The sequence below is a fragment of the Arachis ipaensis genome, chromosome B8 (genome assembly GCF_059453495.1).
Source record: "Arachis ipaensis isolate K30076 ecotype BB chromosome B8, ASM5945349v1, whole genome shotgun sequence".
NCBI lineage: Eukaryota > Viridiplantae > Streptophyta > Magnoliopsida > Fabales > Fabaceae > Arachis > Arachis ipaensis.
In genome coordinates this window covers 43,024,042-43,037,927 of record NC_142443.1, presented here as the reverse complement: position 1 = coordinate 43,037,927, position 13,886 = coordinate 43,024,042, and the positions used below count along the sequence as shown (strand labels likewise).

Below are 13,886 nucleotides of genomic sequence, written 5' to 3'. Positions count from 1 at the left end.
TTCTTCTTACTTGCTAGTTTGAATAGTTTTAACGAATATATGTGTTGCGATGCCACCCATCTTTGGTTCTTCAGTTAGTTTCAATTTTTTAAACATAACATAGGTGGCAAAAATAAAATTGATAAAAAAGAAACTTTATTATCTTTTTTCTCTTTTCTTCTTCTAAAATAGTTCATCTTTTGTCTTCTTGCGTATATTACTTCACATAAGAGAGAAAGAGGGTTTGGAAGTTGAAAGAGAAGAAAGATGTTGACCGTTTTGACTACTTTTAAATTTGTAATTTCAATTTAAATTGTTTTAACTTTAGGGTCATACTTTCAATCTTTTTTTTTTGGATAAAGTCTTGGGCCAAATAACTGACCCGGCAGACAAATATCCTTTCAATCTTTCATAAGCTACAGAGTCCATTAATTAGTGATAGGCCCTGTTAGCTTCAACTTTTTTTCGTACATAATATTCTTTCCTTATATTTTTTGGGTTGGACTTTATTTTTTTTACAATATATATATATATATATATCAACTTTAAAAAAAAATTACTAAATACTAATAGTTTCATTTTTGGATAATTACTTAATGGACTAATGTCGCATCATTATTATCATTATCATCATTATCATCGTTATTATTATTATTATTATTATTATTATTATTATTATTATTATTATTATTATTATTATTATTATTATTATTATTATTTGTTTGTGTTTTTACTTGAGTATATACAATTTTTTTCAATCTTAGTAGATTAAGTTTATATAGTACATAATCTTTTATCATTGTTAATATTTACTAATATAATTTTATTTTACACAAAATAAAATTTCTTTAAATGTGAGAATAAATACATTATTTAATAGGTCGTTATATATATATATATATATATATATATATATATATATTTAATGTTATTTTTTTCTAAGACTTTTAAGTATTTTTTTTTCTCCAAAAATTCAATGGAAAAAATGCCCCCACATGTTTGTGGATAAGTTTATCCCTGCATCTAAATGATGTTCTATTTTCAGAGTTTGAATGGTAAGTTAAACAAGGTGTTTTTATCCATTAAAATTATGCTCTTAAAGGTGTCTCAGAGAATATGAGTGTCAGGGTTGAAATAAATGAACTAAGGCAACCGCGAAACAGCTAGGCAATATTTAGGGCGGATTTTTTATTTTAATAAATAAATTAATTATAATAATTATTAAAATAAATAATTTAAAAAATATTTATAAAAATAAATACTTCTCTCTTATCTCGTTTATACGGTAAATGAGATAATTTCACAAAGAAAAAGTCTAGGGGATCAGCAATTTTGTTAAATTTTGACCAGCATGTAACCAGCAAAAAAAAGTGAGCCATTGGATGAAATCTTACATCAATCCCACACCATTAAAACCATCTTGATGACTATTTGATGGCTACAAATCATAAAAATTGCTGGCCCCCTAGCATTCCTCTTTTGCATATATCTCGTTTAAAAAAAATTTGAGAATAATAAAAAATATTAATATTATTAATAATCCAAACTTTTAGAATGCAATTAGTACATAAAAAGATTGGTATAAGAGATTAAAATGTATATATTTGATTAATTAGTATTCAAAAAATTAAGAAATAACCGTTTCAATTCTCTTTCCACTACCCCTACTGTTATTTTTATTTTTCGAATTTAAATCAATCCAATTAGATTATAATTTAAATTATAACTTTTTATGTACTCTTTTTGAGTACTAGTTGATCAAACATATCCATTTTAATCTCTTTTACCAACCTTTTTATATATGAATTGCATGCTAAAAATTTAGATTATTGATAATATTAATATTTTTTATTATTTTCAATTTTTTTTTAAAATACATGTATCTTGTTTAGTGTAAACGAGATATACACGTGTTGCATCCACCTATCTTGTTTCGTTTATACTGTAAACGAGATACATGCAAAATTATCTCGTTTATAATGTAAACGAGATAAGAGAGAAATATTTTGATAAATATTTTTTAAATTATTATTTTAGTAATTATTATAATTTATTTATTTATTAAATAAAAAATCCTATTTAGAGCGGAGAGAGGGAGTGTATTTTTTTAGTTTTCTATTTTAACAAAAAAATTAAAAATAGTTATATATATAATATTTTAATTGAAAATAATAATTAAAACTTAAAACTTATTTCTTACAAAATAATTGAATATATCATATATCAAAATAATTAAATACAAATATCTCAAAATTAAACTTAAATATTATAAGGATAGGTTATTGTATTTACAGTCTATAAATACCATTCAATTCTTTGTTAGACGTTTCCTGTAAAATTATAAAAAAAATTATTAACAAAATGTATTTATGCTTCATGTAAATAATTTAAATCACAACTATAATTTATGCAATGAAAAAATTAATAACAATATTATTAGAGTTGAAATGAATTAAAATTTATAACTTACATAAATAATTGGGCTCGACGTTTTGTCCTTAATTTAAAGTCATCTATTATTAAATCTTTATTAAAATAAAGTAGCTACAATTTTTTTCTTAATGTAAATAACTAAATTATCTGTAAAAAATTCATCTGCCATTTTACTCCAAAGTCTTGTTTTAATAATTTTCATTGTTGAGAAAGTTTTTTCTGTTGTTGTTGTGGATACCAGAAGAGTCAAGACATTGTGAATCAATCTATCAACCAAATGATTAGTTCTTGATTTTTCTACTGTTTCTTTCAATCTTTGACATAACTCAGAAAGTGTTAAACATTTTTTAAATAATTTGGTATATCAAATTCATAATGTTGCAATAATTGAGCATTCAAAAGAATCCTTTCATGAGTAGAAAAATCATAAGGATAAAACTTTTAAGCTAACTTGCATATATTCTGAATATTAAACAACTTAAAATTGTCTTTAGAATTCACAGCAGTACTTAAAGTCAAAAGCTCCATAATTTTTTTTTTAAATCTATTATTTAACTCTTGTATTTGAGAATCACTTGCTGCCAAAAACACATCTACTCGATAATGATGCTTAATTATTATCTTTATTGATGAGATCAACCTCTTCCAGCTATATACTGTATACTCCTATTAAGGATGTCAATTTCATACTTATCACAAAATTTATTAACAGTCTCAAGTAAATTGCACCGATTATTAGCCCTCAAATTTTAAAGTAGTTTTAATATGAAAACAACATGCATTGCATTCAAAATATTTTAGGATTTTTGTTATAATACTTGGTACAAAATATTAGTAATCCTTATAATTTCCTTCATCAAATGTAATGCAAAAATAAATTCAAATATTTTATTGACACCATAAGCCTCACTTCTTTGAGAAGAAGTTGTACTATAATCAATAATATTATTAAGAACGATATGAATAGGTATAAACATTCTGATTAAACTACAAATTGAATGAAAGTGAAAACTCCATCTTATATCTCGAGCTCTTTGTAAAATGCCCACTTTGTTTAATTTGCACCTTAACTTGTTTTTAGCTCATAATTGGTAATCAATTTTGCATTTTGAATTTTTTGAGTTTCTTGTAGTTGATTACATCATTTATAAGATGCACCAATAAAATTAACAATACCAATCAATTGTGTAAAAAATTCATAAATTTGAAGTACTTTTCTTGAAGCAGCTACTAGTGCTAAGTATAATCTATGAGAAAAATAATGGACATAATATGCTTGTCGGCAATCATTGAGAAATAAAGCTTGTAAACTATTCCATTCTCTTCTCATATTGCTAGCACCATCATACTCTTGACCTCAAATATTTTCAATTTGGAGATTATAAATAGAAAGCACAAACACCAATTCTTTTTTCAAAGTCAAGGTACTAGTATCACTAACATGTACAAGATCAAAGAAGCCTTCACGAATAAATTAAATATTTTATATCAACAAAACAATAGCCATTTGTTCATTTTTAGATTCATCACGAGCTTCATCAATAATGATACAAAATTTGGCATCTCTCATATCTTTTCTATTTGAGTTTTTCACTATTGTAGCAAGAACATGTAGAAATTTCTTCTGAACATTGCTTAAGTATATTTAGCAAATCTAGGAGCATTTTTTAAAACAAGTTTTTGAACACTACTATTGTAAGATCCCAAAGACTTTAAACAATTCAATAAAGTTATCTCGATTATGTGAACTCGAGCTTTCATTATGGCCGCTATAAGCACAACCTTAAAAACTCAACCATCTAATACAATTAATAGATGCTCAAAGTCTACACGTTAATTATTCTCAATTTTCTCTTATGCTTGTCATTTCATAAGTGTATTAATATGTTGTGATTGTTTCATCAAATCATCACACGATTTTGTTGTCTTGTGATGGAACCAATTGGGACCTTTACCAATGTGATTTAAAAGAAGACAATTCTTCCCACTATTTACCTTCTTCCGATTTCTGAAGTCATTTTTATTGAAGGCATTTGAACCTATGTTAGTTGAAGATTTCTTAGCAAATAGGTAAGTAAACAATATATAACATCATCTTTAATAGAATACTCTAACTATGAAGGGTATAATTTAAACCAAGAAACTTGAAAACGACGATGACTTTATCACTTGAGAACAGATAATTATGAAGTATTGATTGATTCGATCCAGTTTTAAGATAAGTTCGACGAATTTCATCTCTTTTACGATGAAACTTCTAAATCATTGGTCAAATTTTCGGATCTCTTATCAAATGATATACTTCCATTTGTTCAGGATTAAGTCATGGGTGCTTTGACTTTGAACTATCTGGTTGAGAAGTTAAAGTATTGATGTTTGAGAGTTTTTTAATTTTGATATGGAGCCGTTGAAGGAGTTTCGTAGCGTTATGGGGCTTTAGGGTATTTCACCGAGATGTGACGGCGTTGTCGAAGAAATCGGTGGCACCGATGGGGGGCGGAAATTGGTGGGACCGATTTCAGGGAGCGGATGGTGCACAAATCGGTGGCACCGATTGGTGACCCCTTGCCACGCGTCACGCATGCACCTGGCTTCTAGGTGGCCCGTGACTCTATCCGTGTTTCACCACTCAAAACCCCTCTTTCACTATCTCTTTCACCCTCCCAACACTATCTCTTTCACTCTCACACAAACTATCCCTTTCTGCTTACTCTCAACCCCACCATTTCACCATTGTTGGACCACAACAATCATGGTGAAAAATTTGAATAAAAATACCAAGAAGACAAAAAATTAAGGAAGTAAATCAACCAGAGTTTCATATTGTTAATTATCTTGGAGATCCAAATTATGTAAGTTTTTATTTTTTAATAATCTGATTTAATGATAATAATAGTGATAATTTTAGATTTTATTAGCAATATATATTATAATGGTACTAAGTAGAGATTAAGCATGTATGTATGTATGATTTTATTATTAGGTGGTTAGAAATAGAAATTAAAATAGGAATAAACCTTATATGTATGTATGTATGAATGATATGGTTAGTTAGTAAATTGAGTTTAATTAATTAGTATGATTAATAATAAAAATTTAATTAATTATTTTATTTATGATCATTAACAATTGAATTTTAATTCAGTAAAATTTACACAATAAATTAGTAATAACTAAACTTAGATTTTATGCTGTGTTAAATAATAATAATAATAATAATAATAATAATAATAATAATAATAATAATAAGTTGAATAATAATAATAATAATAATAATAATAATAATAATAATAATAATAATAATAATTAGTATGCTGTCTGTTTTATATGAATAATAATGATTATAACAAATAATAATAATATGTATGCTGTTTGAATAATAATAATAATAATAATAATAATAATAATAATAATAATAATAATAAATTAGTATGCTGTTTTATATGAATAATAATAATAATAATAATAATAACAATAATAATAATAATAATAAAATTAGTATGTATGCTGTTTGAATAATAATAATAATAATAATAATAATAATAATAATAATAATAATAATAATAATAATAAAATTAGTATGTATGCTGTTTGAATAATAATAATAATAATAATAATAATAATAATAATAATAATAATAATAATAATAATAATAATAATAATAATAATAGAGGCTGATTTACTTTGTAAGGTTAATTAATTTCTGTTATAAGGTAATGAATATGATTGAAGGATTTTTGTATAACAGATTTAATGTGTATGTTTGAAATGCAATTATGTTGGGAATTAGTTATAATGGACATGTTAAGGATAATTGTGTTTTTGAATAATATAGTTATATTATACTTGTTCTTATAACGGAAATGTGATATTGTAGGCTTCAAGGATGTTGATGTGCGATCATTTACACCCGCCGGATCCATACAACCAAATTGTTGAGTCACAGTTACGCGAGACTAGATTTTATTATGTATCCCAAATTGGAGTTATTAAAGGTCAGTCAGCAATGATTAATGCTCTGATTGAGAGATGGCGGCCCGAGACTCACTTTTTATTTTTCGGTTGGTGAGTGTGCCGTGACCTTGGAGGATGTGGCGGTAATTCTCGGTCTGCCGACAAATGGTCTTCCGGTTACAGGTCCGACCATGAGTAGCTTTGAGGCATTGGAAGCCGAGTGCTTGCACCAATTTGGAATTGCACCGAGGAAGACGGACTGTAGAGGGAGATTTATAAAATTAAAGTGGTTTAGGGGTTTGAAAGATCGTATAGTGTTGAATGATGATGTGCACATGCAGATGTATGTAAAGTGTCACATAATGTTGTTATTTGGGACAATTCTGTTTGCAGATAAGTCGGGTGCAGCGGTGCACTGGAAATTTTTACCTTTGCTCTGGAACTTCGGTGGGATCATACAGTTTAGTTGGGGTTCGGCATGCCTGACACACTTGTATAGATCATTGTGTAGGGCAACTCGTGTCGACTGCAAGGAGATGGACGGTCCACTGACACTGTTGGTCACTTGGGCTTGGATCCGACTACCATTTCTAGCGCCGATTCCTGGCAATCCCCGAGTGTTTCCAATTGCAAACAGGTAATTTTGATTAAAGTATGCATTGAAAGAATTGATAGAAATTGTATTTTGTTTAGGGTAAGATAAGTTAACTAATGGATTGTCCGTCGGCAGATGGCATAACTGGGACCGTCAAAACTATGCCTACCGATATAAAACGCTTGCGCACTACAGGAGGTTGTTGGATGATCTACAAGAAGGACATGTATTTTGTAAAATACAAGTACCTTATGTAACTTGTTAAGTGAATTAATTGTTGTGTAATCATCTGACTGGTTAGATGTGTCCAGTTTATTTGGCAGGCTTATGGCATTGGATACATCGACCCAGACGTAATTCCTTTAGCCATCCGTCATAATTCGATTATCTGGAGTGCCACAGTGCCACTTATATCTTTTGAATGCATCGAGTGGCATGCAACTGATAGAGTCAGGAGGCAATTTGGATTGACACAGGGTGTTCCTAATCAAGAGCGGGATCTAGGTGCATCACACGGCGAAGTTCTAACTGGGCCTAAGAATCAAGATTGGGCCGATACCCACTCTCTTTGGGTGATGCAGTGGACCAATCGGTATAGTCACACTCTCTCTGATGACTTGGAGCATTTACATTATCCATTGAAAATTTACATGCATTGGTACCGAGAAGCATTTGGTGACCACTTGCAATTGTCGAACCTTGTATTTGAAGAGAATCCAAAAGGTCCTCCACCACCACCACCACCACCGGCACCGGAGCCGGAACCGGCACCAGTACCTCCACCACCACCGCCACCAGAACCGCCCCAACAGGGGGTTGAGTATTTTGCACCATATGTTCCTGACACGCATCCGTCTGATTATTACTCAGCGTCAGTCCTAGCACATCAACAGTATTGGGGTGGTCCACAGTTTGAGTATGGAGAGAAACCTTCATTCAGTCAGCTGCTTGGTTTCATGGCATCGGGGTCGCACCACTCACATTCAGGTAATTATGTTGATATTCCCACCGACCATCAAGCACATTTGGGTGGTATTACTCCAGCTAGAAGGTCATTGGATTTGAGATCTCGAGTTCGCACTTCATCTGATAATTCTGGTGCCAAAATGTCTGTTGACTCGAGCAGAAGTGCTGAAGCGGCGGGAGGGATCATACAAAGTGGAAACCCTAGACGTATTCTGATGACTCTGATTGATGAGAGTAATAGAGCAGTTCATGATGAGACTGATAACTACCTAGTAGACCATCCAGAGGATGCGGATGAGGATGAGGATGAGGATGAGGATGAGGATGAGGATGAGCATGAGAATGAGGGTGATGATGAGGATGACGATGCTGCTGACGAGGATCCAGCGCCTAGTGCAGGTAAAATAAACTGCTAGTAATGATTTAGGGCTTGATTATGAATTTCTATTAGTATCTTCATGGTGAACTTGTATTTGTATTTGTATTTGTATTACACAATGAACTTGTATTTCTATTTGTTGTGTTTTCATAGGTACGGCCACAAGTGAAAAAGGTAAAGGTTACAACTTTAGAGCTGATCCTCCACGTCGGAGTGCAAATCGGTATACACCATCTGCTTTTAACAGGATTGCAAAGAAGTGCAGAAAGCTATACAAAGATATGAAGTGGGCACCGAGGAAGTGAAGTTGTAACTATTTAATTATTGAGAATGTTAATTAGGTTCTTACTACTATTGAAGAAATAATTTGTACTATTTACTTATTGAGTATCTTAACTAGGTAGTTATTGTTGACTATGTTAATTTGGTTATTAGTATTTACTTATTGAGAATGTTAACTAGGTTGTTATTGTTGACTATGTTCATTTGGTTATTAGTATTTACTTATTGAGTATGTTAACTAGGTTGTTATTACTTTTTGCCTATCGAATATGTTAATTACGTTGTTATGACTATTTTTCTATCGAGTATGTTAATCAGGTTTCAAATGAATACAAGCACCAGTTGGTCAATTCAAATGTCAACGTCGTACATAAATATAAATTCAAACGAAATGTAAAAAAAGGTAACTACTACTCTTCGGCTGGACCTGCACTCGGCCCACCACTTTGACGACATCTACTGCGACTATGGCCCTCGGTACCGCATTGCTTGCATCGCCTCGGGCGACGCAACATACGAGTGTCCATCTCATTCAAGAAGCGGATCATCTTCGGCCGACCTTTGGCTACCCGTCTGAGGAACGGGTTTCCAACGAATCTAGGTCCATGATAAGCAGGCCACGTTGCCGGATTTCCCAGTGGTCTAAACCTAGCCCTGTATACTCTTCGAACTTGGTCCATCTTGTAAACATCATTAACGTACACTTGCCAATCCAACCTCTGATTTGCACAACACGCAAAAACGTGTCGACACGGAATTCGGTCAACCTGGAATTCACCACAGTCGCACCGATGGTGGCGTAGGTCAACTGCATACTCAACCCCACTAGGCATCTCGCGTACTTCGAAGACTTCATTTTCTCTATCAAAACAGCTAACCTGTATGTTACGTGATGCTCGTTGATTTGCATGCAGCTTGGTTGTCACCATCTCAGAGAACACAAGTCCAGCATTGATTCGGGCTTCAGCCTCATCTCTTTTCCTAGTGAACAACTCATTCAGTCTGTAAAATGTAGCCTTAACAAGTGGAGTGACTGGGAGATTGCGTGCACCCTTTAAGACGGAGTTGATACATTCCACAAGATTGGTGGTCATATGACCCCATCGGTAACCACCATCAAATGCCAAAGCATACTGCTCATGAGGGATCCGATCAAGCCAGTTGGTGTAAGCCTCACCCCGTTCCTTTAATCGTTCATAGCGCATCTGGTACTCCCTGGTCGTCCTCGAGTATCCTATGAAAAACATTCAGTCAACTATGAATACCATTATATTTGATCGTACTTACAATAAATTCAAAGTTCATTCTATTCAAACTTACCAATGTTGACGATAAGCTTCTGCAAGTAAGGTGCCTTGAACTTCCTTAAGAAGTTAGACTCAATATGTCGAATACAAAACATATGGAAAGCTCTAGGAGGAGGCCACGCCCCATTACTTCGTTCAATAGCTGACCTAATTGAATCGTGTCGATCAGAGATAAGTTCCACACCATCACGTGTCACCACATGTTGACGCAGGTTGCTCAAAAAAAAGTACCATGCATCAGAAGTCTCTCCCTCCACTATGGCAAATGCAATAGGCACGATGTTATTATTACCATCTTGTGAGACTGCAACCAATAAACAACCCTTGTATTTTCCATACAAATGAGTCCCGTCCACTTGCACCACTGGCTTGCAGTGTCTGAAGGCCCTTATACAGGGGTAATAACTCCAGAAGACTCTATGTAGAACACGTACATCAGGAACCAAATCATCCCCCTGGTAAGCAGGCATTGTTTCAAAGTGAACCACTGCTGATGGCTCTTTGTGGCACATGGCCTCAAACCATATGAGCAAAGCTTCATACGATGCTTCCCAACTTCCGAAAATTGATTCGACAGCCTGCTGCTTTGCTAACCAAGCCTTGCGATAACTGATGGTGTAGTTAAACTTTGACTGGACATCAGCAATTACTGATTTCACCTTTATAGACGGGTCAAACTCTACCAACGGCTTTATTGCTTCTGCAACTGTCTTGGAATCCAGCTTCGAATGGTCTTGAGAAATAGTAGACCTGGTACAAGTGTGACTTCCATTGTACCTCTTTATCTCCCAACAGTACTTCTTCTGCATTTTGGTTACCCTGATCAACCAGTCACAACCATTCTCATATTCTGTACATTTGGCATAGAATGTCGTCGGTTCCGACTCATATACCCGATAGTCCACACCTCTCAGGATGGTATAATCTTTCATTGCCTTGATTACTGCCTCCCTTGAACTGAATTCCATCCCCACTGTGAACTCACCATCCGCCACAACAGGAGGCGCTGCATACATCAAAAGTAATAAATGCTTCATTATGTACTCAGTAAGAATTCTTTTATTACAACTCAATTAATAAACACACTTTACTATGTAAGATCATTATAGTCTTATTTTTTGCTATTCCATCTACGTAAAGAACAACTAAATATCATTCACAAGAAAGAACTATTAATTAATAAAAAAATCAAATGCTAGTCACAAATGCCTAGTCACATATCACATACATTACTCATCCGACTTATTGATCTGCTACTTCAGAGTTTCACATAGCTACCTAGGTTTTACGCACCTGCATTCATATATTGCGGAAACTCCGGTGCGTGCATAGCCTCCAAATCCAACGACCGCATGAAAGAAGGCTCCTGAATCGGATGCGGATTTGCTAGTGCATTTGCAACTTCCGCCACATCTGCGTTCATGGCGCCGCCAGCTTCATCTTCATCTTCACCTAGACCGACGATCTCATAGTTACTTTCAAATTCATCTTCGCTTTCACTATTATAATCTTCCAATTCAATGTTACGGTCCGCTTCAGATTGCTCAAACTCAATATATAACTCGATGCACGACATTCGGTGGCGATTTTCCATGTACATTGAAAACATTTCATGCATACTCGCTTCGTCCGTCACGTACTTGGTCTGAAATTGAACAAACCCACCAAACACAGGTAAATGATACCTGTACAAAATACACGATACTCTCCTACATCTTTGAGAATCTATATTCTCACAAATCACACCTTTCAACTCCTCAAATGACAATGTGAACGGAATAACAACATCTAATGGATTTTCACACAAAAATTGAACTCCCTCATATGTTTGCAATAAGATCTGTTCGTAATAATAAATCTTCAATACAACTCTATCATCCATAACACTACACGTACTTGACTATTCTCAACCTCACAGAAATTTCTTTTACAAAAATGAAGGAGAAGAATCAGAGAAGAGAAGAGAAGAGGATGAACATTAGCTGAGACCGGTGAGGAAGAAATGGGGCTTCTGTGAACTCACCATCCGCTTTTTGTATGCACTAACGCGCAAATCGGACGGACCGACCGCTGCACCCTCAAATCGGTGGGTCCGATTGGTGCACCCCGGATTATAAAATTTTCTGCCTCCAGTAATCGGTCCCACCGATTACTGCACTCTTCACCTAACGTCTTTTTCCACCCAGAAATCGGTGGCACCGATTTCATGCCCCTCAACCTCTCCCTCACACAAATCGGTGGGACTGATTTGTGTTACTTCCTCTCTGCTTGAAATCGGTGGGTCCGATTTCTTCCCCCAAAATTCCAAAAAATAACGCCGTCATAACAGTGTAAATCACCCATAATGATCATATCCCAGCATAACTCACACCCCCAAATCATATCCAAAAAAATCAGCCGATGTTTGATACATCGAGTATTGAAGAGGTTGATGTTAATGTAACAATATTAGAAACATCTTTACTCTTTTGGTCCGTCTTTTTATAAAATATGTCTATTATTTTTATCTTATCTATGATTCAATTAAATTCATACAATTAGAAATTTACATAAATAAATATTATGTAACTTAACTAAACTCAATTAATTTTATTTTTTACAAATCAATAATATTAATATCACAAACAATTAATAATAAAAAAATTGAAAATAATATATGCTAGATTAACATTATAATTATCATTTTCAATTTCTGTCAAAAATTTAAATTACCATTATAAGATTATAAAGTAGGTAAATAAGTACATAAAGTAATAAAAAAATTAATAAAAAAATAACTCACAAAAGAAAAAAAAAGAATGAGAGATGATAATAGAAGATTATTTGCTATTCTATGCAAACTGAAAAGAAACGCGAGAATAGTACGAGAAGAGAAGAAAGCATTTTGTTTTCACTCTCTATGAATTTTGAAAGAAAGAGAAGAATAATTCTTTGATTCAATTTTGAAAACAAAAATAAGGGATTACATGACTTATAACCTTTTTTTTAACGTAGAATAACTATCCATGGCCCAAGTTGGCAAGCCTATTAAGGGGGAGGCCCTAAATTTCCTTTTTGGGAGGGGCCACTGCCCACTGCCTCCCATCCATCCTATGAAGCTTTGCCCTTAAACTAAGGTGTGACCAGGACACATAAGAAAAGAAAAGAAAAGAAAAAACGAAAAAAAAAAAAAGGATAACGAAATATGTTAAAGGTTTCAAGAATTAGTTCTTAATAACATGTCATGAAATTATGTATCTTAAAAATTTAATATATCTCAAAAATTTAAGTTAATAAAAAAAGGTATATAAATGATTATATCTTTAAAATATTATCGCAATATCGAACTTGGGTGCTGTGACTTAAAGGCGACTGAGAGATAAAGAGAATATTTATTGTTTTTAAGAGTATTGTACTATGAAATTCAGAGTTGCCATCAAATAATTTTTTTTCTTTAATTCTAGAGTGGCTCAATGGATGTCAAAAGGAAAAATGGTTACTTTTTATTCTATTATTATTTGTCGATTTAATTTTATCGGCCCTTTTAAAAAATATATTTATTTATCCCTATTATTTTGACATAGATCTGGGCATCGCAATTGACGAAAATTAATATCACATTTTCAAGATTTAAAAAAAATTATTTGTTAGGCATTATATATATATTTTTTATAAAAATTAAGTTCAACCAACGATCATGATTAAATTTGAAATAAAATCTTAAAAAATTAAAAAAAATAGTTTAATTCATGCTTTGATCTTCTTCTAATTTTCATTATTGACTGATAACATATAATTATATAGTTTAATTATGATGATATTTTGTTTTATTTATTATAAAAGTTACAGCGAATCCACGCTTTGAATTAATTTTAACTTGAAGTATTAGAAATTTAACACATCCGTTTAAAATATTTAATTTTAGTCTATTGTACAAATTATTATAATTTAAATAATATTTGTATTTTTATTTTTAAAAAATTAATCATAATGAAATAATATAATTTACATG

At 32.4% G+C, this 13,886-nt stretch overlaps 2 protein-coding genes across 2 annotated transcripts; one reads left to right on the top strand and one right to left on the bottom strand.

Annotated features, from left to right (window-relative positions):
- The first annotated feature begins 7,536 nt into the window (after positions 1 to 7,536).
- Positions 7,537 to 8,611, top strand: LOC148547839 (uncharacterized). Its single transcript, XM_088496180.1, has 2 exons — positions 7,537 to 8,326; positions 8,460 to 8,611. Exons 1-2 carry the CDS (start codon positions 7,537 to 7,539, stop codon positions 8,609 to 8,611), a joined length of 942 nt encoding a protein of 313 aa, XP_088352306.1.
- Positions 8,612 to 8,998: 387 nt separating this feature from the next.
- LOC148547838 (uncharacterized) lies at positions 8,999 to 11,777 on the bottom strand. Its single transcript, XM_088495553.1, has 3 exons — positions 11,189 to 11,777; positions 9,909 to 10,901; positions 8,999 to 9,822 (listed from the first exon to the last, which is right to left on the bottom strand). Exons 1-3 carry the CDS (start codon positions 11,775 to 11,777, stop codon positions 8,999 to 9,001), a joined length of 2,406 nt encoding a protein of 801 aa, XP_088351679.1.
- Between the last annotated feature and the right edge of the window lie 2,109 nt (positions 11,778 to 13,886).